We start from the raw sequence: 25,822 nt of genomic DNA on the forward strand, positions 1-25,822 counted from the left end.
AAGTTGCCTTCCTCCTCTGATTTGGTTCCATTATTTTTTCAGCATGTGGTTCGTTTGCATGGTATTCCGGAGAATATTGTGTCTGACAGAGGTTCCCAGTTCGTTTCTAGGTTTTGGCGGTCCTTTTGTGCTAGAATGGGCATTAATTTGTCTTTTTCTTCAGCATTCCATCCTCAGACAAATGGCCAAACGGAGCGAACCAATCAGACCTTGGAAACCTATTTGAGATGCTTTGTGTCTGCTGATCAGGATGATTGGGTGACCTTTTTGCCGTTGGCCGAGTTTGCCCTTAATAATCGGGCTAGTTCGGCTACCTTGGTTTCGCCTTTCTTTTGTAATTTTGGTTTTCATCCTCGTTTTTCTTCAGGGCAGCTTGAGCCTTCTGACTGTCCTGGTGTGGATTCTGTGGTGGACAGGTTGCAGCAAATTTGGACTCATGTGGTGGACAATTTGACGTTGTCTCAGGAAAAGGCTCAACGTTTTGCTAACCGTCGTCGGTGTGTTGGTCCCCGGCATCGTGTTGGGGATTTGGTCTGGTTGTCTTCTCGTCATGTTCCTATGAAGGTTTCTTCCCCTAAGTTCAAGCCTCGCTTTATTGGGCCTTATAAGATTTCTGAAATCATCAATCCGGTGTCTTTTCATTTGGCCCTTCCAGCTTCCTTTTCCATTCATAATGTGTTCCATAGATCTTTGTTGCGGAGATATGTGGTACCTATGGTTCCCTCCGTTGATCCTCCTGCTCCGGTGTTGGTTGAGGGGGAATTGGAATATGTGGTGGAGAAGATTTTGGATTCTCGTTTTTCGAGGCGGAAGCTTCAATATCTGGTCAAGTGGAAGGGTTATGGCCAGGAGGATAATTCTTGGGTTGTTGCCTCCGATGTTCATGCTGCCGATTTGGTTCGTGCTTTCCATTTGGCTCGTCCTGATCGGCCTGGGAGCTCTGGGGAGGGTTCGGTGACCCCTCCTCAAGGGGGGGTACTGTTGTGAATTCTGTTCTGGAGCTCCCTCCTGTGGTTGCTAATGGTATTTTTGTGAGTTCTGCCCTTGGGCTCCCTCTGGTGGTTTCGAGTGGAACTGCTGCTCCTTTAGGTAGCTGTGGCAGCTGCCTTCACTAATCGCCTTGCCTGGGTTTGTTATTTAAACCTGCTCTGGGCTTTAGTTCATGCCAGCTGTCAATGTTCTTGGTTGGATTTGGTTCTCTCCTTGGATTTCTCATATGGCCTGTCCTTGTCTGCAAAAGATAAGTTTTTGCTAAGTTTTTGTTTGTCCATTTGCCTGGACTCTATTGCTCTGCAAATATGTCTCTTTTTGTCCAGCTTGTCACTATGTCATATTCAGGATAGCTGGAAGCTCTGGGAAAGCAGATTTGCCCCTCCACACCGTGAGTCGGTGTGGAGTTCATTTTTGTAAACTCTGCGTGGATTTTGTAGTTTTTAATACTGACCGCACAGTATCCTTTTCTCTCTGTCTATCAAGTTTAGTATTGGCCTCCTTTGCTGAAATCTGATTTCATTTCTGTGTACGTCATTTCCCTCTTCACTCACAGCCAATATTTGTGGGGGGCTGTCTTTCCTTTTGGGGTTTTCTCTGAGGCAAGATAGCTTTCTATTTCCTTCTTTAGGGGTAGTTAGTTCTTAGGCTGTGAAGAGGTGTCTAGGGAGAGTCAGGAACATCCCACGGCTATTACTAGTGTTGTTGTTAGGATTAGGGACTGCGGTCAGTAGAGATACCACCTTCTCAGAGCTCGTCCCATGTTGCGTTTTAGCCACCAGGTCATATCAGTGTGGCCTCTTAACCACCAGGTCATAACATTACCTTAATGAGCGGTACAACGCTATCGCTTGGCAGGAAGAGCTGCAGGCGCCGGCGGCCAGAACGAGATGCAGTGCCAGCACCAAGTGCCCGCAGCTAGGTGTGTATAAGATGTGTGCTGGAAGCCGCCGGCTCCTGTCACCCGTTGCTCTGACGCCCCCTCCCCCCGGCTTTCTGGACCGTGACTCATGTATAAGCCGAGGGGGGCCTTTTCGGCACAAAAAATGTGCTGAAAAACTCGGCTTATACACAAGTATATACGGTATGTAAGGTAAGAGATAATTCACACAGTTATTGTATTAATAAGATTGTCTAATTATCAAAGGAATACATCTGTTTTCATTGCAGGTGTTGGTGTCACTCTGGAAATGAAGGCTCATGCGACTGGTCTGTGGCACATAGAATCGGAGGCAGTATATGAAAGCAATAAAATGAAAGCTCTTTACCTAGTGTATGATCCAAGTGAGTTATTTATTTATTTATTTTTTAAAGAAGTCATACATACAGTTCAAATTATAGCAGCCAGGGCCAAAGATGACACTGAGCCCAGATGTGTAACCTCTTACATGCTGTGGTCATCCAAGTGGTGAGACAAAGGAGGGGTGGGGGGCTTCCTCTGTCATCCCATTCATGGATTGCTTTGGAAGCAAAAGCTTAATAGTAACTACCATTAAGGCCTCTTTCACATGTCCTGATATTTCCGGTACTGGAAAAACCCGTGTCCGTGTGTAACACGTGTAGCATCAGTGTTTCGTCCATTTGCGGCATCAGTGTGACACGTGGGAAAAGTGGTACAATTCACGCTGTTCCCAGGCCCCGGATTCTGAAATCATCTCTCATTATTGTCGCCTGGTCTCCCTGACATCAGCACAACCTGGCGACAATGATGGGAGTAGAATTAAGTACCCGCTGTGTTCATCGTGTGTAAAATACATTATTTAAAAAAAATGGGGTGGGCTCCCCAATAATTTTAACAACCAGCAAAGGGAAATCCCACAGCTGAGGGCTGATGTTAATAATCTGCAAAAGGGGCCAATATCCCAAAAGGTTCCCGGGCTATTAATAACAGCTCACAACTGATTGCTTAGCCTTTACTGGTTAGTTTGCAGGGGACCCTAGAAAAACAATGACGTAGGGTGTCCCTATAAGTTCTAACCAGCAAAGGCTAAACAGACAGCTGTGAAATGTTATTATTAAAGGACTTTATTCTGGCTGTGTATTTTTTACAATATGACAATGGGGTTAGTAATGGGGTGTCCTATAAACGCCTCTCCATTACTAACCCCTGGACTTGATATCAGCTGACAATAGAAATCTGACATCAACCCCAACCGTATTACCTCACTTACCACCACACCAGGGCAAGTGGGAAGAGCGAAAGGCAAAAAGCCAGATTTGGCGCATCTTATGGATACAACATTTATGGGGTGGCTGAGGGCTGATGTTGGTAGTCAGGGAGGGGGCCAATATCCCCGTTCCCTTCCCAGTCTATTACTAACAGCATGCTGCTGTCTGTTTAGCCTTTGATGGTTAGAATTGATAGGGGGACCTCCAAGTGATTTTTTTTCTGAGGTCCCCCATAAACTAACCAGTAAAGGCTAAGCAAACAGCTGTGAGATGTTATTAATAGCTTGGGAACCTTTTTCTATTATTGTCCCTTTTCCCAGATTACTAACATCAACTCCCTACTGTGGGCTTTCCCTCTCCTGGTTATTAAAATTCTGCAGGAGCCCATGACATTTTTTTTTATTATTTATTTTACACACAATGTACACAGCAGAAGAACATTACAACTCCCATCATTGTCGTCAGGTCGTAATTATGTCAAGGAGACCAGGCGACAATGATCAGAGCTGCCTTCAGCCTTCGGCACCTGGAAACAGCATGAACAGTGCCACTTTTTCCCAGGCACCGCTACGTGTCACATGGAAGACACGCAGATGTCATTCTTGTGGATGATTCTTGTGCATGACTTTTGTGGCCCGTGCTGCTGATAAAAAATGGACATGTCAGTGTGTAAACACACTGACATGTGCACAGACCCATTCACTTGAATGTGTCTATGTGTGTAAGTGTCTCTGGTACGTGTGAAAACTGTCACCACATGTACCAGAAACACTGATGTGTGAAGGAGGCCTAAAGAAGAGCAAATACATTTGAGAGGAATGAATTTTACTTGAATTTGCCAAAAATCTGCATTTGATGAAATGTGTATTTTTTGTAATTCACTTCCACGTTGATTCAGCTCAATGGAAGCCACTGACTGCTATTTTTCTAGTCCGTAAAGGGTCATTAAAATTTGAATAGAATACCGGAGCATCGAAAATGCACCAAAAAATCTGCCACCGGAGTTTTCTTTCACAGTGCTGATTTAGGATACAGTCGTCATTGGTTTTGCCGTCACTTTCGTGGCAGATTTGCCTCCTGCTGTGTCTTTATCCTATCTTCTTCCAATATAAGCTGACCACAGAATGAATAAGTTACTTCTTTTTGGAGCATTTTGCCATCATTTTTGCTTCTAAAACAGCCAGCAGTTTCTTCATTATTAAATGGAGTAAAAAAAAATAATCAGAAATCGAGAGTAACATTTTTTTTACACAACTCACAAGAAAACTCTCCCAGAAACAGCAGAAAAACACGTCCGAAAAATGCTCAGAAAATAAAAGAAAAAAAATACAAAAGACACTTCAGGAAAAAAAACCTCTAGACTTTCCTAAAGAGTCTTGTTTGAAATACTTGTCAGGTTCGCCTGAGTTTAGAAGACGCTGTGTGCACATAGGCTCTGAGCAGAAACTTCTCGGTTTTGAGGAGTTTTGAGTTTTTAATCCGGAGAGTTTCTGCTCCAAAAACATTGTAGATAAACTCAGTGTCAGCACACCTTTTGAGTATGTTTACATTGTGTTTTTCCCAGGTTTCAAAAGTTTTTTAAGTAAAAATTGCTTCAGGAATCGCTGCCGTTTTTTTGTTCTGAATTGTTTTTGATAATATTTTGTAAATATATCTTAAGGCGTTTGTTAATATTTTTTTTGCTTTTCTCCTGCCAATGTTTTTAGTGAATTTGTTTTTGCATATTTTATGTATTTTTGCATCCGATTTCTCACCTTTTTGAAAACCATTAAGGAATGAATAAAAGACTAGCATTTTTTGGCATTCTTGGGGTGTATTTTTCTTGTAGACTTCTATTGTAAGGTATGGAGCAGATTCACAGCAGAAAATGCCTGAAGAATGGTACCTTCACTTCGTGTGGCATTTTTTGGAAACTTGACCCGTTTAAAAATCACACAAAAGCCTGAATGTAGAAAATAGTGGGTAGAGTTTTTTAAGGGTTTCTGAGCTTTTTTCATGCATTTTTAATTTGGAGCAGTGATACTTAAAAACTACAGCGTGAACATACCCAACACTTCCTTTGCCTTAGGTTTTCTGCAATAAATATTGACGAGTTGTAGTTTTTATTGTAATGATTGCTGTCTCCACAGGGTGTCATCGTCCACTGGGTTTATCTACTGGAAAAATTGAAGACTCTCAAATGTCTGCATCCGGACACTATGGTAGGAAATTATTCTGTGTCCAAAAACATCTCATCAAAAATAACTTTGATTTTTATTTGTTGCTTGTAATAATGTATCTATACATTAAGGAGAGTAAATGAGGAAATTGTGCAAAAATGTTGGCACTAATTGTGCCAATAATGTAGAGCACATTGCGTCCACCACCTTAGTCATGTGTAGCAGACCCTAAGGATCAATGCAATGACTGCTTCTGATCAGACATTAGTTGAGATGAGTGGATCACGTTGCACAATCCCGGTCCTTGGTCCAGGTCAGTGTTCTCAGGCCATGGACAGGTGCTGCGCAAAATTACTGAGCTTCTGGGCTCCCCTGATGCAGCATTTGTTTCGCCAGTATGGCATAAAGTCATCTGTGCAGCACACTGGTGACATTATGCCAGCCCAGCTAATTATACATCAAGCTTGGATTCTAGGGGCCTAAGGAAATTTGCGCAGCTCCTGTCTACGGCCTGAGAGCATTAACCTGTACTGTGGACTGGGCTCGTGCAAATCGATCCTCTCATCTCTTGTTATTAGCAGATGTTTGGAAGGTTAACTCAAGCTATGTAATGATTATAATCTATGGAAGATGTTTTTTAATTTACAAGTCAACTTTTTGTTTTCAAAATATACAAAATGGCGCACGCGGTTCATGAATTTTTTGCAATGTTTTGATGTTAACCTTTTTTGCTTGCACACCTCTGCTCCATTCAAGATGGGACTGCAGAGCCCAGTAATTGGGCTTTAAAAGCCCCACTTTTGCGATCGCTGGGATTCCCAGTACTCAGACAAGCAGATGATCAGCGAGTTTTTCCATATCCTGTGGGTAGGGTTATCATTTGATATTTTAAGAATAAACTTTCCAAATAGATAATATTTATGGAGAGTGTCTTCCCAACACAGTCAGGTAGCTTTACATGAAGAAGGTTCAATATAGGTCTGTCACCATATATATAGCTACCTAGCGGGGGGTCGGTAGCAGAGGGCACAACAAACTCACAGTGGGATGGAAAAGGGGGGAGGAAGGCCCTATCAATAGGGAAATGAAGGAATGGTCACCTCCTGCTCAAACCTGAGCCTGTCCCTGCACTCCCCTAAAGCCCTAAGTGGGTCCTTCCCCTCACCGCCATCAGGTACCTCATCCCTAGTTGTCACCTCACACTGCCCTGGCTAGTGCACTGGCCGGCATGGAGCGCTAGCATCACCACTGCAGATGGTACCACACAGGGGATAGTGACAAACACAAAAGGGATGAGGAAAAAACACCACACTTAGCTTCCAGACTCAGCTGCCAAGCTCCACACCGCAGATGACACTGAAACCGGACTCCAATCTCCATTCAGCGTGGGATATGACACCAGGACCTCAAACAGCTGATACATGCCAGCACCAGAGAGCTCCTCACACATCGGCTGGTCTCCAGAGAAACTCTATCACCAACAGTCAGCTGATGCATCAGGTGATCATTTAAAAGAAGGTGGGAGTGGTCATCACCCACATCAGATGACCCAGCAGAATTGCAGTTACACCAGTTTGCCATTGGGGGAAAAACTGACATTAACCCCCATAATCCTAAAAGGAAAAAAGCTACTTTTAAAATCAGCGTGGAACCAGAGCTGCAAAAAATGGATTGTGACAGTACCCCCTTTCAATGAGGGGCCTCTGGACCCTCAACACCGGACCTCACCGGAAACGACGTACGGTGAGGACGCCTCAATCCACTAGAGTTCACTTCACCAGTCACCTGATCCTCAGGTTTACTGAAAACACAACCCAATGGAGATGGCAATAACATAGACTCCGAAGGAGCCACAAATCTCCAGAGCGCCGACCTGTGGAATATGTTGTATACGTGTATTACTGGGGCTAACTCCTGCTGGAAAGTCCCTGGGCTGAGAATGGCCGAAACCCGATACGGCCCGATCACCCTAGAACACCAGGTCCCAGAAGCATAATTCCACCTGATGTTTTTGGTGGACACCCAAACGTACTCATTCACACACCGGTCCGGACATGAATGTTTATTTCCACGCATACGTTTGCCACAAGATGGTGAACTCATTGAGGAACCGACAACAGAGGCGCCCCCCCTGTGTCACCAAACTCATACCCCCACTACACACAGAGGGACCACCACCCTCCCCTGACCCCACCTCCTAAGAGGACTCCGAGACTCAGGGTTTACTTGTGGTGATGGTTGAGTCTTGCCCCTACTCCCTGGCAGCACCTCTGCTGCCTCCACCAGAGAAGAAGGGGTAGGTTGGGGAAAGATGACAGAGATTGTAGCTTCTGGGCAACAGTCCTTACATGACTGGTCCCAGCTGACTACTTCCCTGGGTGTCAGTGGCCCACCTCCTAAACTCTGAGCAGTATTCCTCAGCCGGCCACCTCCTTCATTGATCTTAGGGAGTCTAGACTCAGCCAAGGAGAAACCATCAGGATCCCATAGACCAGCACCAATGCCACAAAAAACTCATCCACCGACCGCAGAGATGGTGAATCGGTCGGCAGGGAGAAGACCCAGGATTGTGGATCACCCTTGAGAAGGGAGACTTTAATCCCCATACGCTGTTCCTCACTCCCTGAAGAACGAGGGCAGAGCCTGAAATATAACTTACAGGCCTCCTGAAAAACAAGAATTTGTCTCTCCCTCCAGAGAGCCTGTCTGGGAGAGATACAGTACAGACCAAAAGTTTGGACACACCTTCTCATTTAAAGATTTTTCTGTATTTTCATTACTATGAAAATTGTACATTCACACTGAAGGCATCAAAACTATGAACTAACACATGTGGAATTATATACTTAACAAAAAAGTGTGAAATAACTGGAAATATGTCTTATATTCTAGGTTCTTCAAAGTAGCCACCTTTTGCTTTGTTGACTGCTTTGCACACTCTTGGCATTGTCTTGATGAGCTTCAAGAGGTAGTCACCGGAAATGGTCTTCTAACAATCTTAAGGAGTTCCCAGAGATGCTTAGCACTTGTTTGCCCCTTTGCCTTCACTCTGCGGTCCAGCTCACCCCAAACCATCTCGATTGGGTTCAGATCTGGTGACTGTGGAGGCCAGGTAATCTGGCGTAGCACCCCATCACTCTCCTTCTTAGTCAAATAGCCCTTACACAGCCTGCAGGTGTGTTTGGGGTCATTGTCCTGTTGAAAAATAAATGATGGTCCAACTGAACGCAAACCGGATGGAATAGCATGCCGCTACAAGATGCTGTGGTAGCCATGCTGGTTCAGTATGCCTTCAATTTTGAATTTAATCCCCAACAGTGTCACCAGCAAAGCACCCCCACACCATCACACCTTCTCCTCCATGCTTCACGGTGGGAACCAGGCATGTAGAGTCCATCCGTTCACCTTTTCTGCATCGCACAAAGACACGGTGGTTGGAACCAAACATCTCAAATGTGGACTCATCAGACCAAAGCACAGATTTCCACTGGTCTAATGTCCATTCCTTGTGTTCTTTAGCCCAAACAAGTCTCTTCTGCTTGTTGCCTGTCCTTAGCAGTGGTTTTCTAGCAGCTATTTTACCATGAAGGCCTGCTGCACAAAGTCTCCTCTTGAAAGTTGTTGTAGAGATGTGTCTGCTGCTAGAACTCTGTGTGGCATTGACCTGGTCTCTAATCTGAGCTGCTGTTAACCTGCAATTTCTGAGGCTGGTGACTCAGATAAACTTATCCTTAGAAGCAGAGGTGACTCTTGGTCTTCCTTTCCTGGGGCGGTCCTCATGTGAGCCAGATTCTTTGTAGCGCTTGATAGTTTTTGGCACTGCACTTGGGGACACTTTCAAAGTTTTCCCAATTTTTCGGACTGACTGACCTTCATTTCTTAAAGTAATGATGGCCACTCGTTTTTTCTTTACTTAGCTGCTTTTTTCTTGCCATAATACAAATTCTAACAGTCTATTCAGTAGGACTATCAGCTGTGTATCCACCAGACTTCTGCAGAACACAACTGATGGTCCCAACCCCATTTATAAGGCAAGAAATCCCACTTATTAAACCTGACAGGGCACACCTGTGAAGTGAAAATCATTTTCTGTGACTACCTCTTGAAGCTCGTCAAGAGAATGCCAAGAGTGTGCAAAGCAGTCATCAAAGCAAAAGGTGGCTACTTTGAAGAACCTAGAATATAAGACATAATTTCAGTTGTTTCACACTTTTTTGTTAAGTATATAATTCCACATATGTTAATTCATAGTTTTGATGCCTTCAGTGTGAATGTACAATTTTCATAGTCATGAAAATACAGAAAAATCTTTAAATGAGACGGTGTGTCCAAACTTTTGGTCTATACTGTATATTGGGTTCCGGTTGAGCGTCCAAATGAGCCGAGAGCCAGAACCCCAACATCTGCTGGAGCCGCTGCACCACCTGACACCGCAGCTCTTAACCTCATCAGTGAGGTTCTGGATCAGCTGGGAAAAAGCCTGTGCTTGAGCCATCGGTTCACCGGAAAAAATAATATTGGTTGGTTATAATGTCACGATATATAGCGACCTCGCGTGGGGTCGGTAGCGGACAGTACAACAAACTCACAATGGAATGGAAAAGGGGGAGGAAAGCCCTATCAATAGGGAGATGAAGGAGTGGTCACCTCCTGCTCAAACCTGAGCCTGTCCCTGCACTCCCCTAACAAACTAAGTGGGTTCTTCCCCCCACCGCTATCAGGAACCTCATCCCTAGTTGTCTCTCCCTGAGGCGTCTATCCACCCGTATAGCAAGGGCCATGGTGGCTTCCAAAGACCCAGGAGTAACATACTGCACCAGAGTATCCTGCAGTTTAGATGACAGACCTTGACAAAAATTACTCCTAAGAGCAGGGTCGTTCCACTGCATGTCAGTGGCCCACCTCCTAAACTCTGAGCAGTATTCCTCAGCCGGCCAGCCCCCCTGCTTGATCTTATGGAGTCTAGACTCAGCCAAGGAGATGCCATCAGGATCCCCAACACCAGCGCCAGTGTCGCAAATAACATGTCCACTGACCGCAGAGAAGGTGAATCGGTTGGCAGGGAGTAAGCCCAGGATTGGGGATCACCCTTGAGAAGGGAGACTTTAATCTCCATACGTTGTTCCTCACTCCCTGAAGAACAAGGGTAGAGCCTGAACTATAACTTACAGGCCTCCTGAAAAACAAGAATTTATCTCTCCTTCCAGAGAACCTGTCTGGGAGAGATACAGTATATTGGGTTCCGCTTGAGCCTCCACATGAGCCGAGAGCCAGAAACACAACACCTGCTGGAGCTGCTGCACCACCTGACACAGCAGCTCCTTAACCTCATCAGTGAGGTTCTGGATCAGCTGGGCAAAAGCCTGTGCTTGAGCAATCGGTTCACCAGAAAAAAAGTATCGGTTGGTTATAATGTCACGATGTATATAGCAACCTCGCAGGGGGTCAATAGCGGTTGGTACAACAAACTCACAATGGGATGGAAAAGGGGGAGGAAAGCCCTATCAATAGGGAGATGAAGGAATAGTCAACTCCTGCTCAAACCTGAGCCTGTCCCTGCACTCCTCTAAAGCCCTAAGTGGGTTCTTCCCCTCACCACCGTCAGTAACCTCGTCCCTAGTTGTCACCTCACACTGCCCTGGCTAGTGCACTGGCTGGCAAGGAGTGCTAGCCTCACCACTGCAGATGGTACCACACAGGGGATAGTGACAAAGACAAAAGGGACGAGGAAAAAATGCCACACTGAGTTTCGAGACTCAGCTGCCAAGCTCCACACTGCAGATGACACTGAAGCTGGACTCCAAACTCCACTGAGCGTAGGATACAACACCAGGACCTCAAACAGCTGATACACGCTGGCACCAGAGAGCTCCTCACACATTGGCTGGTCTCCAGAGAAACTCTATCACCAACAGTCAGCTGATGCATCAGGTGACTATTTAAAGGATGGTGGGAGTGGTCACCACACACATCAGCTGACCCAGCAGCAGTGCAGTTACACCATATTGGCAGCGGGGGAAAAACTGACATCAACCCCCGATGGTCCTGAAAGGAAAAAAGCTACTTTTAAAATCAGAGTGGAACCATGGAACCAGAGCTGCATCAATCCAAAAATGGATCGTGACAAGTTCCTAGCTTGAAGGGATGAAGAACTATTAATCACTGACAGGTTTTGAGAGTTATTCCATGACATTTAATCCTTTCCTGACATATGACTTAGGCTACTTTCACACTAGCGTTAACTGCATTACGTCGCAAATCCGTTTTTTTGCCGAAAAAACGGATGCGTCAAAAAAGTGAAAAACGTATGCAACGCATACAGCATTTCGACGGATCCGTCGCAAATCCGCTAAACGTTTCCGTCAAAATACTGGATGCGTTGCATACGTTGCATCCGTTTTTAACATCCGTTGTATCCGTTTTTACGGCGGATCCGTTTTTAAAATGGGAGGCTCCCAAATTTGATTGGCTACTGGAAAATATGGAAAACTATATAGTTACTGTTTTTACAGCCCATCTTTGAGGGTTTTAGTTTTGTGGCAGCGATGGAAGGTGTTCTTGTGAGGATTGCTAGTTTGGTTACCGACGTTATCTTTGAGACGAATCGCCTGGATATCATAGTGCGGGAGAAGGAGGCGGCAGCGGAAAGACGGAGGATGCTTCTGCAGCAACGGAGACGGAGACGACTGTGGATTCATCCGATTAATGAACTGCGGATGACCCGGGGTGTCCAGTCCACTCTGTACCTGGAGTTGCGGCACAACCCACACAAATTCTACAATTACGTGCGGATGAGGATGGAACATTTTGACTTTTTGCTTCAAAAACTGGAGGATGTCATCCGAAGGCAGGACACAAGGATGAGGCTTGCCATCACACCGGCGGAGCGGCTGATGGTGACCCTGCGGTAAGCCTCTTTTTTTTATTTCATTCTTCATATTGAATGTTATATTACATGCTGCAGACAATACTGTGCTGACATATTGCGCACTATTTTCTGCAGCATGTAATTTTGGTTTTGTTTGCGGCCATTCCACTGCTTTTTTTAATGTCATTGCTCATATTGAATGTTACACATACTGTTACATACTGTTACATAATGTTACATAATGTTACATAATGTTACATAATGTCAAATAATGTTACACATACAATATTACATATTGAATATTACACACACGTAAAAAAGGCTGACAATCCTTTGGCTGGAGCTGCAGGTCTTCACAGTGGCTGGCATCATGGTGGATCTGGACTCTAGCATTGCACTGGCTGTTGCAGGACGATGGCAGGCCTCTGGTTCTCTTCAGGTTTTAAGCTCTTGCTGTAGTCAGTAGTACCTCATACACACACAAATGCACAGGCACACAGATGCACACAAAAATTGCAATACTCACACTGGCTCTATGGTGGCTGGAATCTTGGGGCTGGCTCCTGTGGCTGGCTCCTGTGGCTGGCTCCTGTGGCTGGCTCCTGTGGCTGGGGTCTTGTGGCTGGGGTCTTGTGGCAGGCTGGCTGGAGTCTTGTGGCTGGCTGGGGTCTTGCTGGCAGTCTTCTCCTCTCTGGGTCTTGCTGGCATATGTGGGGTTGAAGGCCCAGGCCAGGTTTATATAGATTTGGGGGTGTCTGGCCAATTGGCAACAAAATCCTTCTTCTGAGCATGCTCAGTGTAAAAAAAACATATTGCAGCGCTGCATTGCGTCGTACGACGTGTCCCAACGCATCCGTCGCTCATAGGCTTCCATTGTAGCCAACGACGCATGCCACAGGATGCGTCGCGACACCTTTTTTAGGCGGAGACAAAAAACGTTGCAATCAACTTTTTTGCCGACGACGTGTCGCCAAATTTCGACGCATACGTCGTACGACGGACACGACGTATGCCAATCCGTCGCAATACGTCGCCAATACAAGTCTATGGGGAAAAAACGCATCCTGCAAAAACTTTTGCTGGATGCGTTTTTTATGAAAAAAGATGATTTGAGACGTAATGCAGTTAACGCTAGTGTGAAAGTAGCCTTACCGGTATGTGATATCTTGAGGGTACTTCCCATCCCATAAATGGACTTACCAGTACATCATGGTGATCGTGCAGGCATAAGAGCTTAAGTGATAGCCAATCTATGGCTGTTACAGCAAGGGCTGTTTCACACTTTAAATGCCGCGATCACAGCATCTAGAAGGCTGTCATAAACATGGGCTGCCAATGGTAGTTGTGGCAACCGATCTTAGCTATGCCAGTTACAATGGCCTGTTAGACCATACCAGCAACATGACCTAAACGGCATTTTAACAGTGAGACTCTGACAAGAGTAACACATTTCATTACATGCGTGTTTTAATGCATTATATCCGTGATCAGTGTGATAAAAGTTAAAGTCCCATAGATGGTCTAAGTAAAAAAAAAGTAAAAAAAAAAAGAAAAAATATACAAAAAAACTAAAATAAGAATGATAAAAGTCTAACACCTTTTATGACACCAATAAATACATATATTTATGTAAAAACAAAAATAAACAAAAAAAGTACACCTATTTCCATTACCGGAACACCCTGATCTATAAAACTGTAACACTATTTAACTCTTACACTGAACATCGTAAAAAGCAAAAAAAAAGTACCAAAAACTATGTTTTTTCATCATACAGACAACAAAAAAGTGGAACAAAACGAGATCAAAAAGTCATATATAAATTGAAATGGTATCTCTGAATACATAATCCTGTCCTACAAAAAACAAGCCGCCATACAGCTCCATCAGCAGATAAATAAAAAAGCTATTGTTCTAAGAATATACTGATGCAAACACAATTTTTTTCTATAAAATTGTTTTTATTGTGTAAAAGCATCAAAACATTATATAAAGGTGGTATTGCTGTAATCGTACTGACCCGAAAAATAAAGCGGCCTTATCAATTTTACACTTAAAAAATGTTTCCTGAATTACTGTCTTTTGTTCATTCTGCCTCACAAAAATTGGAATAGAAAACGATCAACAAATGTCATGTGCTCGAAAATGGTACCAATAAAAATGTCAACATGTGCCTCACATGACTCCATCAGCAAAACATTAAAAAATTACAGCTTTCAAAATAAGGTGATGTGCAAAAACGTTATTTTGTAAAAAAGCGTCTTTTCGTGTGTGACAGCAGCCAAACATAAAAACCCGATATAAACTTGGTACCGCTGTAATCGCACCGACCCGAAGAATAAAGTCGCCTAGTCACATATACCACATGAGGAAAGGCGTAAAAAATAAATAAAACTAGTCCTTCACTTGTTGATTTGTTCATTCTGCCTCCCAAAGATCTCAGTAAGGCTCGGCTCACATTTATCCTGCGCTCTGTGTTATGACCCCAATGGCGAGGGTCTCAGAGGAACGTGGAAGTCTGCAGAATACAAAAATCCAGCTCATAGGGCAGTGGTAACTGGGTTGACCATATATCTACTCCTAACGCCAACACTAGAAGTAGCCGGGGATCATTCCTACGTTGATTCTAGATGACACGCGCCAGCCGGAGAATCTAGCTACCCCTAGTAGAGGAAAACAAAGACCTTTCTTGCCTCCAGAGAAGGGGACCCCAAAGCTGGATAGAAGCCCCCCACAAATAATGACGGTGAGGTAAGAGGAAATGACAAACACAGAAATGAACCAGGTTTAGCACAGAGAGGCCCGCTTACTGATAGCAGAATAAAGAAAGGTAACTTATATGGTCAACAAAAACCCTATCAAAATCCACACTGGAAATTCAAGAACCCCCGAACCGTCTAACGGTCCGGGGGGAGAACACCAGCCCCCTAGAGCTTCCAGCAAAGGTCAGGATATAGATTTGGAACAAGCTGGACAAAAATACAAAACCAAAACAAATAGCAAAAAGCAAAAGGCAGACTTAGCTGATATAACTGGAACCAGGATCAGTAGACAAGAGCACAGCAGACTAGCTCTGATAACTACGATGCCAGGCATTGAACTGAAGGTCCAGGGAGCTTATATAGCAACACCCCTAACTAACGACCCAGGTGCGGATAAAAGGAATGACAGAAAAACCAGAGTCAAAAAACTAGTAACCACTAGAGGGAGCAAAAAGCAAATTCACAACAGTACCCCCCCCCCTTAGTGAGGGGTCACCGAACCCTCACCACGACCACCAGGGCGATCAGGATGAGCGGCATGAAAGGCACGAACTAAATCGGCCGCATGAACATCAGAGGCGACCACCCAGGAATTATCCTCCTGACCATAGCCCTTCCACTTGACCAGGTACTGAAGCCTCCGCCTGGAGAGGCGAGAATCCAAGATCTTCTCTACCACGTACTCCAACTCGCCCTCAACCAACACCGGAGCAGGAGGCTCAGCAGAAGGAACTACAGGCACAATGTACCGCCGCAACAAGGACCTATGAAATACATTGTGAATAGCAAACGACACAGGAAGATCCAGACGAAAAGATACAGGATTAAGGATTTCCAATATCTTGTAAGGCCCAATAAAACGAGGTTTAAATTTGGGAGAGGAGACCTTCATAGGAACAAAGCGGGAAGAAAGCCATACCAAATCCCCAACGCGTAGTCGGGGACCCACACCGCGGCGGCGGTTGGCAAAGTGCTGAGCCTTCTCCTGTGACAACTTCAAGTTGTCCACCACATGATTCCAGATCTGCTGCAACCTATCCACCACAGAATCCACCCCAGGACAGTCAGAAGGCTCCACATGACCCGAAGAAAAGCGAGGATGGAAACCAGAGTTGCAGAAAAAAGGCGAAACCAAGGTGGCGGAACTAGCCCGATTATTAAGGGCAAACTCAGCCAACGGCAAGAATGTCACCCAATCGTCCTGATCAGCAGAGACAAAACACCTCAAATAAGCCTCCAAAGTCTGATTGGTTCGCTCCGTCTGTCCATTAGTCTGAGGATGGAAAGCAGACGAAAACGACAAATCAATGCCCATCCTACTACAAAAGGATCGCCAGAACCTGGAAACGAACTGGGATCCTCTGTCTGACACAATATTCTCAGGGATGCCGTGCAAACGAACCACGTTCTGGAAAAACACAGGAACCAGATCGGAAGAGGAAGGCAGCTTAGGCAAAGGAACCAAATGGACCATCTTGGAGAAGCGATCACATATCACCCAGATAACGGACATGCCCTGAGATAGCGGAAGATCAGAAATGAAATCCATGGAGATATGTGTCCAAGGTCTCTTCGGGACAGGCAAGGGCAAGAGCAAACCGCTGGCACGAGAACAGCAAGGCTTAGCTCGAGCACAAGTCCCACAGGACTGCACAAATGACCGCACATCCCTTGACAAGGAAGGCCACCAAAAGGACCTGGCCACCAGATCTCTGGTGCCAAAAATTCCCGGGTGACCTGCCAACACCGAGGAATGAACCTCGGAAATGACTCTGCTGGTCCACTTATCCGGGACAAACAGTCTGTCAGGTGGACAAGACTCAGGCCTATCAGCCTGAAATCTCTGCAACACACGTCGCAGATCCGGAGAAATAGCTGACAAGATAACTCCATCTTTAAGAATACCAACAGGATCAGCGACTCCAGGAGCATCAGGCACAAAGCTCCTAGAAAGAGCATCGGCCTTCACATTCTTTGAACCTGGTAAATACGAGACAACAAAATCAAAGCGGGAGAAAAACAATGACCAGCGGGCCTGTCTCGGATTAAGGCGTTTAGCAGACTCGAGATACATCAGATTTTTGTGATCAGTCAAGACCACCACACGATGCTTAGCACCCTCGAGCCAATGACGCCACTCCTCAAATGCCCATTTCATGGCCAACAACTCCCGATTGCCCACATCATAATTTCGCTCGGCAGGCGAAAACTTCCTAGAGAAAAAGGCACAAGGTTTCATAACAGAGCAACCAGGGCCTCTCTGCGACAAAACGGCCCCTGCCCCAATCTCCGAAGCATCCACCTCAACCTGAAAGGGAAGTGAGACGTCAGGCTGGCACAAAACAGGCGCCGAAGTAAACCGGCGTTTCAACTCCTGGAAAGCCTCCACGGCAGCAGGAGCCCAGTTAGCTACATCGGAGCCCTTCTTGGTCATATCCGTCAAAGGTTTCACAATGCTAGAAAAATTAGCGATAAAACGACGGTAGAAGTTAGCGAAGCCCAAGAACTTCTGAAGACTCTTAACTGACGAGGGCTGAGTCCAATCAAGAATAGCTCGGACCTTGACTGGGTCCATCTCCACAGCAGAAGGGGAAAAAATGAACCCCAAAAAGGGAACCTTCTGTACACCAAAGAGACACTTTGAGCCCTTGACAAACAAAGAATTTTCACGCTAAATTTTAAAGACCAACCTGACCTGCTCCACATGCGAATCCCAATTATCAGAAAAAACCAAAATATCATCCAGATAAACAATCAAAAATTTATCCAGATACTTCCGGAAAATGTCATGCATAAAGGACTGAAAAACTGAAGGCGCATTGGAGAGCCCAAAAGGCATCACCAAGTACTCAAAATGACCTTCGGGCGTATTGAATGCGGTTTTCCATTCATCACCTTGCTTAATGCGCACAAGGTTGTACGCACCACGAAGGTCTATCTTGGTGAACCACTTGGCACCCTTAATCCGGGCAAACAAGTCAGACAACAGCGGTAAAGGATACTGAAATTTGACAGTGATCTTATTTAAAAGCCGATAATCAATACAAGGTCTCAAAGATCCGTCCTTTTTTGCCACAAAAAAGAATCCCGCACCAAGAGGGGAAGAAGACGGACGAATATGTCCTTTCTCCAGAGACTCCTTGATATATGAACGCATAGCGGTATGTTCAGGTACCGACAGATTAAACAGTCTTCCCTTAGGAAATTTACTGCCTGGGATCAAATCTATAGCACAGTCACAGTCCCTATGAGGAGGCAGTGCACTGGATTCAGACTCACTGAAGACATCCTGATAATCAGACAAATACTCCGGAACTTCCGAAGGCGTAGAAGAAGCAATAGACACAGGCAGGGAATCCCCATGAATACCACGACAGCCCCAACTTGAGACTGACATAGCCTTCCAGTCCAGGACTGGATTATGGGTCTGTAACCATGGCAGCCCTAAAACAACCAAATCATGCATTTTATGTAAAACCAGGAAACGTATCACCTCGCGGTGTTCAGGAGTCATGCACATGGTAACCTGTGTCCAATACTGCGGTTTATTTGCTGCCAATGGTGTAGCATCAATACCCCTAAGAGGAATAGGATTTTCTAATGGTTCAAGAGTAAAACCACAGCGCTTAGCAAATGAGAGATCCATGAGACTCAGGGCAGCACCTGAATCTACAAACGCCATGACAGGATAAGATGACAGTGAGCAAATCAAAGTTACAGACAGAATAAATTTAGGTTGCAAATTACCAACGATGACAGGACTAACAACCTTAGCTATACGTTTAGAGCATGCTGAGATAACATGTGTAGAATCACCACAGTAGTAGCACAAGCCATTCCGGCGTCTATGAATTTTCCGCTCATTTCTAGTCAGGATTCTATCACATTGCATTAAATCAGGTGTCTGTTCAGACAACACCATGAGGGAATTTGCGGTTTTTCTATCATATTGCACCGAATTAGGTGTCTGTTCAGACAACACCATGAGGGAATTTGCGGTTTTGCGCTCCCGCAACCGCCGGTCAATTTGAATAGCCAGTGCCATAGTATCATTCAGACCTGTGGGAATGGGAAAACCCACCATAACATTCTTAATGGCCTCAGAAAGGCCATTTCTAAAATTAGCGGCCAGTGCACACTCGTTCCAATGTGTCAGCACGGACCATTTCCGAAATTTTTGGCAATACACTTCAGCCTCGTCCTGCCCCTGAGACATAGCCAGCAAGGCCTTTTCTGCCTGAATCTCAAGATTGGGTTCCTCATAAAGTAAACCGAGCGCCAGAAAAAACGCATCAAGATCAGCCAATGCCGGATCTCCTGGCGCCAGCGAAAAAGCCCAATCCTGAGGGTCGCCCCGTAAGAACGAAATAACAATTTTTACTTGCTGAGCAGAATCTCCAGATGAACAGGGTCTCAGGGACAAAAACAATTTACAATTATTCACGAAATTCCTAAACTTAAACCTGTCTCCGGAAAACAGTTCAGGAATCGGTATTTTAGGTTCTGACCTAGGATTTCTGATAACATAGTCTTGTATGCCCTGCACACGAGTAGCCAGCTGGTCCACACTTGTAATCAAGGTCTGGACATTCATGTCTGCAGCAAGCATAGCCACTCTGAGGTAAAGGGGAAGAAGAAAAAAAAAAACTCAGAATCTTCTTTCTTATAATCCCTCTTCTGCAATGCATTAAACATTTAATACTGGCCTGGCAAACTGTTATGACCCCAATGGCGAGGGTCTCAGAGGAACGTGGAAGTCTGCAGAATACAAAAATCCAGCTCATAGGGCAGTGGTAACTGGGTTGACCATATATCTACTCCTAACGCCAACACTAGAAGTAGCCGGGGATCATTCCTACGTTGATTCTAGATGACACGCGCCAGCCGGAGAATCTAGCTACCCCTAGTAGAGGAAAACAAAGACCTTTCTTGCCTCCAGAGAAGGGGACCCCAAAGCTGGATAGAAGCCCCCCACAAATAATGACGGTGAGGTAAGAGGAAATGACAAACACAGAAATGAACCAGGTTTAGCACAGAGAGGCCCGCTTACTGATAGCAGAATAAAGAAAGGTAACTTATATGGTCAACAAAAACCCTATCAAAATCCACACTGGAAATTCAAGAACCCCCGAACCGTCTAACGGTCCGGGGGGAGAACACCAGCCCCCTAGAGCTTCCAGCAAAGGTCAGGATATAGATTTGGAACAAGCTGGACAAAAATACAAAACCAAAACAAATAGCAAAAAGCAAAAGGCAGACTTAGCTGATATAACTGGAACCAGGATCAGTAGACAAGAGCACAGCAGACTAGCTCTGATAACTACGATGCCAGGCATTGAACTGAAGGTCCAGGGAGCTTATATAGCAACACCCCTAACTAACGACCCAGGTGCGGATAAAAGGAATGACAGAAAAACCAGAGTCAAAAAACTAGTAACCACTAGAGGGAGCAAAAAGCAAATTCACAACAGCTCTGTGCTGAGCACTTACACCAGGGTTTCCGTGTAAATCTCTGAAATGCAAAAACAAAATTCCTGTTGGACAATTCACTCTAATGAGGCACATGGAGTCATTCTGAACTCCCGTCTTAGCTATGACCCGGAGGTGTCTGTTTTTTCGGTGTGCATAAAACCGCGGTCATCCATAGTTTTGTGCACCTTTGAAAAGCCATATGCCACCAAACACACCAGACGGAGTCCAGAATAACTCTTTCGCCTCATTAGTGAATGGATCCATTGGGGGTTTCATTTATTTCGGAGATGAAGATGGAAACTCAGATGTAATTCCTCAGCGTTGAGTCCAGGATAAATGTGAGCTGATTCAAAATGTTCTGTACCCCAAAATGCTAACTAAAAAAGAGCAATGACTCTCCCCAAAAAAAGAAATGTAGCAAAATATGGGCTCCAAAATTTGAATGCCCCCCTCCCTTCTGAGCCCCCACAGTGTGCCTAAACTACAATTAGCGTCTATATGATTGGCATTTCTATAGTAATGTGGGCCCACCTAAATTTTGGGGTCCATGTCTCCAAAAGCACAAGCTGGGTATAATGTACTGGCACTACAATATACAGGCACCACTATAGCAGTTTTGCAATTTTCACTCAGCAACATCCACTGCTCCTTATTTCTGGAAGACATCCATGGAGTCAAAATCATCACTACATCTGTAGATAAATTCCCGGAGTGGGGGGATTCTGCTTCTCTAGCAATTTTGGGCTCTGTATATAGGATCTGGAAACTATTCTAGGAAAATCTGCGCTCCAGGAGGCAAATAGCGCTCTGTTCCTCCCGAGTCTCTCCATGTAGCTAAGAAGTAATATACAGCCACATATGGGGTGTCGCCACGCTCAGTAGAAATTGTAGGACACATTTTGGTGCCATTTTTTACCCATTTTCCATGTGACAATGTAAAATTTAGAGCTAAACAAAATTGTTGTTGTAAAAATGTAATTATTTTTTCTTCAGCGCCCAATGCTAGAAAAGTCTATGACACACCGGTGGTGTCAATATGATCACTGAATTCATTGATAAATGTAGTTTGTAAAATGGGGTCACTTATGGGGGTGGTTCTGTTGTTCTGGTACCTCATGGGCTCTGCCAATGTGACATGGCACCCGCAAGCCATAACAATAAAATCTGAACTCCAATATGGCGCCTCTTCCCTTCTGAGCTTTGTGCTGTGCCTCAACATTTGTTCTCGATTATATGCATTCCAGAGTTATTATCACATAAAATTACAATGTCTTGTCAGAAAGGTGAAACCAGGCTTCGGCGGTAAGAGGTTAATAAACATATTTTCCATTACTAAATTAAAATGTAATTCATTTCACATTTACAAAGGTTCCTGGATCCCATCCCTAGCCAGACTGAAAAATACTGGATCAATAAATGCATGGAGTGCGGACACCGTGAATTCCTGGCTACAGGTAAAAGACAATCCTTTCCACAGTACCTACTGAAAACCACCACAAACTGAACTACCCAGATACAAAAGTATAAAAGTAAATAATTAAATCTTTATTATGCAAATTATTAAAACATTGCAAAGACAAAAAGATGATTATTCTCTAAACATTGTAACAGGCTCCCTTGGTGCTAGGGCTTCACAATGCACCCACCTGTACATTTCCTCACCAAACTATCATTTTAATCACATTTGCTCCCCATTATTCTCCACCTTATCTTCTCCACAGTTTTCTGACCAGTTGTACATGTATGATAAACTCCTTGACATGCCACCCTTCAGAGACACGTATTAGATAATTACAGTCATTGTATATTATAAGTACCGTAATATTATTGCTTGTTCCTCATCTATTAAATGATATATCACTCTTTTCCAGGTGGACCTTCTAAGACCCATGCTGGTCCACAGCATACAGACACAAGGTGCCCGCCAACGACTCCTTTCTATATACGTTTCCCAATTTCTTGTATTCTACAGCTTGAATGGAAAGGAATGGAGCCCGTATCAGGGAAACACCAGCAATAACCAAATGGTATGTGCTCAACAGATGAGAACAGTATTATATTGCCACAAAATGTACACTGCTCAAAAAATAAAGGGAACACTAAAATCCCACATCCTAGATATCACTGAATGAAATATTCCAGTTGTAAATCTTTATTCATTACATAGTGTAATGAATGATTTACATTTATCATTTTTAGGTTTTATTTTCCTCAACATTAATATCCCACGGAGGTCTGGATTTGGAATGATACTCAAAATCAAATTCCAGGCTGATCCAACTTCAGTGGAAATGCCTCACAACAAGGAAATGATGCTCAGTAGTGTGTGTGGCCTCCACCTACCTGTATGACCTCTCTACAATGCCTGGGCATGCTCCTGATTAGGCGGCGGATGTTGTCCCTAGGGATCTCCTCCCAGACCTGGATTAAAGCATCAGTTAACTCTTGGACAGTCTGTGGTGCAATGTGGTGTTGGTGGATGGAGCGACACATGATGTCCCAGATGTGCTCGATTGGATTCAAGTCTGGGGAACAGGCGGGACTATTCATGGCATCAATGCCTTCATCATGCAGTAACTGCTGACACACTCCAGCCACTTGAGGTCTGGCATTGTCCTGCATTAGGAGGAACCCAGGGCCAACTGCACCAGCATATGGTCTCACAAGGGGTCTGAGGATCTCATCTCGGTACCAAATGGCAGTCAGGCTACCTCTGGTGAGCACATGGAGGGCTGTGCGGCCCTCCAAAGAAATGCCACCCTACACCATTACTGACCCACTGCCAAACCGGTCATACTGGAGGATGTTTCGGGAAAAAGAATGTTCTCCACAGCGCCTCCAGACTCTGTCACGTCTGTCACATGTGCTCAGTGTGAACCTGCTCTCATCCGTGAAGAGCACAGGGCGCCAATGTCGAATCTGCCAATCTTAATGTTCTCTGGCAAATGCCAATTGTCCAGCACGGTGTTGGGCTGTAAGTTCAACACCCACTTGTGGACGTCGGGCTCTGATACCACTCTCATGGAATCTGTTTCTGACAGTTTGAGCAGACAATTAGCCTGCAGGAGGTCATTTTGCAGGGCTCTGGCAATGCTCCTTCTGTTCCTCCTTGCACAAAGAAGGAGGTGGCGGTCCTGCTGCTGGGTTGTTGCCCTCCTATGGCCCCCTCCACATCTCCTGGTGTACTGGCCTGTCTGATATCTGCTCCATGCTCTAGACACTGTGCTGACAGACACAGCTACCCTTCTTGTCACAGCTCGCATTGATGTGCCATCCCGGAGGAGCTGTACTACCTGAGTAACTTTTGTGGATTGTAGATTTTGCCTCATGCTACTGTACAGTACCCCTAGGGGTGAGAGCAATGACAAAATGCAAAAGTGACTAAAAAAGCCAGAAAGGTTGAGAACAGAGAAATGGTCTGTGGTCACCCCCTGCAGAACCACTCTTTTCCTGCTAATTGTTTATCACTTCTAACTGTTGTCTGTTCTATTGGCACAACAGCAGGAGAAATTGATTCACAATTGGTGCTGCTTCCTAACTGGACAAATTGATTTCACAGAAGTGTGATTGACTTGGAGTTACGTTGTGTTGTTTAAGTGTTCCCTTTTTTTGAGCAGTGTATTTCAGGTCTATGATTTTGATTGATCTTGATCTTATCTTCTCAGATAAGACATTATTTGTGCTCTTTCCTTCAACAGTTTTCATAGGTATATGATTTTGTGACATTGATCACCAGTTGTTTTAGTTGAACAACTTAAGGGACATCATCTCCTAATTTTCATATATTTATATTTATTACATACTTTGATTTAGCCTACCCCAAAAAAAAGTTAAAGAATAACCTAGTGGTTGATACTTTTTAATGGCTAACTGAAAAGATGGTAACAAATTGCAGCTTTCAAGACTACTCAGGTCTCTTCATCAGGCATAGACTAATACAAATTCTGAAGAATCACATATTTATGCACAACAAGGTACAGGAATAATGGCATAGATAAGACAGGTGGCGTGAAGCAGAACTACCATTATGTGAGAGTGATAACCAGTTGTGTCCATAAATATTGGAACAGTTCATAGATAACAGTTCCTTATCTATGAACTGTTCCAATATTTATTGCAAAGACCCAAGACAAAAACCGTCCATGAGTTTATGTGAAAAACAAATAATTAAATCTTTATAACACTTAAATCCAATTTGCATGATTATTTGGAACGGGGTGTATGTTCATTTTTAAACCATTTGTGTTATACCCAAGTGGACACATTACTAAAATGTGCGGCCCTTGATTGGTTCATATTGTCATCCAAAATCTATCATTTAGCTGCTCACGAAATAAACATGTAAAGCTGTTTTATCTATATTATTGCAACTTTGAATTTATATCTGTGTTCATTTGCGAGCATTATATGTATTTTTAGGTATTTTTTGGAAATGTAGATTCATCAAGTATCAGAGAGAACCACTTTGATCCTCCAATTATTGCTCGTTTCTTACAAATCCACCCAACACATACAGGAGCAAGAGCTGGACTGCGAATGGAACTTTTTGGTTGTGACCTTAATAGTAAGATTATTTTTGTATTTTTTTAAACAATATTTGTAAATTATTTATTCACACACGTATACATTGCACACATATACGGTAGAATGGAAAATCCAGGCCATATTTTTTATTTGCAAAATGTGAAATTTAAAATTCGGAATGTACAAAATTTAAGAATATTACTTTCCACCGGATACACAAATTTCCAAATCTTTCCTACAGCCAGCTAATAGTATACACGAGGCATATTGGGTTGCAGTAATTTCGTAAATTGAAAATCTGTTGCATTGATCAGAAATGGGTAGAATTTGCAGCACAGGTTTCTACAAGCCCGATATGGATGAATGAGATAGATGCAAAAATTGACCTGCGCTGTGGACGTTTGTTTACGCTGGACTCTGGTGCAACTAACTTTTACCATCTTTGTTCAATTCAATATTTTTTAAATTTTTTACATGTTATCTCTTTATTTTACAGGTTGCTCATTGCCCCTTGGTATGCAGTCAGGTGCAATATCTTCTTATCGTATATCTGCTTCCACTTACTCGCATTCTATATTTTCTTCATGGGCTCCCAATTTAGCCAGACTGAATCAGCAAGGTCGCGTTAATGCATGGAGACCACAGGTATGTTTTATTGTTTTTGGAACAAATGTATGTTAAACGTGAAGTTATTGCGGAGGTCAGTGGTCGCCTCGCAGCTCTAAAATGGGCAATTATGGAGAGGCTTTGCATCGGCTATTTGTTGCATGTACGCCACTCAGGATAAGGGGCAATACAAAGAAAACATGAGTTCTTGTTGGTATCTTGGGGAAATCTTACTCTGGGCGACCATTAATTATAATCTTTCAAAGTAGAGC

General features: G+C 44.2%; 2 protein-coding genes across 4 annotated transcripts in view; one reads left to right on the forward strand and one right to left on the reverse strand.

Annotated features, from left to right (window-relative positions):
- Nucleotides 1-25,822, forward strand: part of LOC143804872 (coagulation factor VIII-like) — a 252,139-nt gene that overhangs the window by 193,889 nt on the left and 32,428 nt on the right. For both annotated transcript variants that reach the window (XM_077283404.1, XM_077283405.1), the window contains exons 20-25: nucleotides 2,161-2,274; nucleotides 5,289-5,360; nucleotides 21,789-21,874; nucleotides 22,292-22,447; nucleotides 24,840-24,984; nucleotides 25,441-25,589. In XM_077283404.1, the coding sequence (XP_077139519.1) occupies nucleotides 2,161-2,274; nucleotides 5,289-5,360; nucleotides 21,789-21,874; nucleotides 22,292-22,447; nucleotides 24,840-24,984; nucleotides 25,441-25,589 (722 nt within the window). The remainder of the gene's footprint in view (nucleotides 1-2,160; nucleotides 2,275-5,288; nucleotides 5,361-21,788; nucleotides 21,875-22,291; nucleotides 22,448-24,839; nucleotides 24,985-25,440; nucleotides 25,590-25,822) is intronic.
- LOC143804873 (uncharacterized) overlaps nucleotides 1-25,822 on the reverse strand; it is a 47,952-nt gene that overhangs the window by 21,167 nt on the left and 963 nt on the right. The gene's annotated exons all lie outside the window — the stretch shown is intronic.

The sequence above is a fragment of the Ranitomeya variabilis genome, chromosome 2 (assembly GCF_051348905.1).
Source record: "Ranitomeya variabilis isolate aRanVar5 chromosome 2, aRanVar5.hap1, whole genome shotgun sequence".
Lineage (NCBI taxonomy): Eukaryota > Metazoa > Chordata > Amphibia > Anura > Dendrobatidae > Ranitomeya > Ranitomeya variabilis.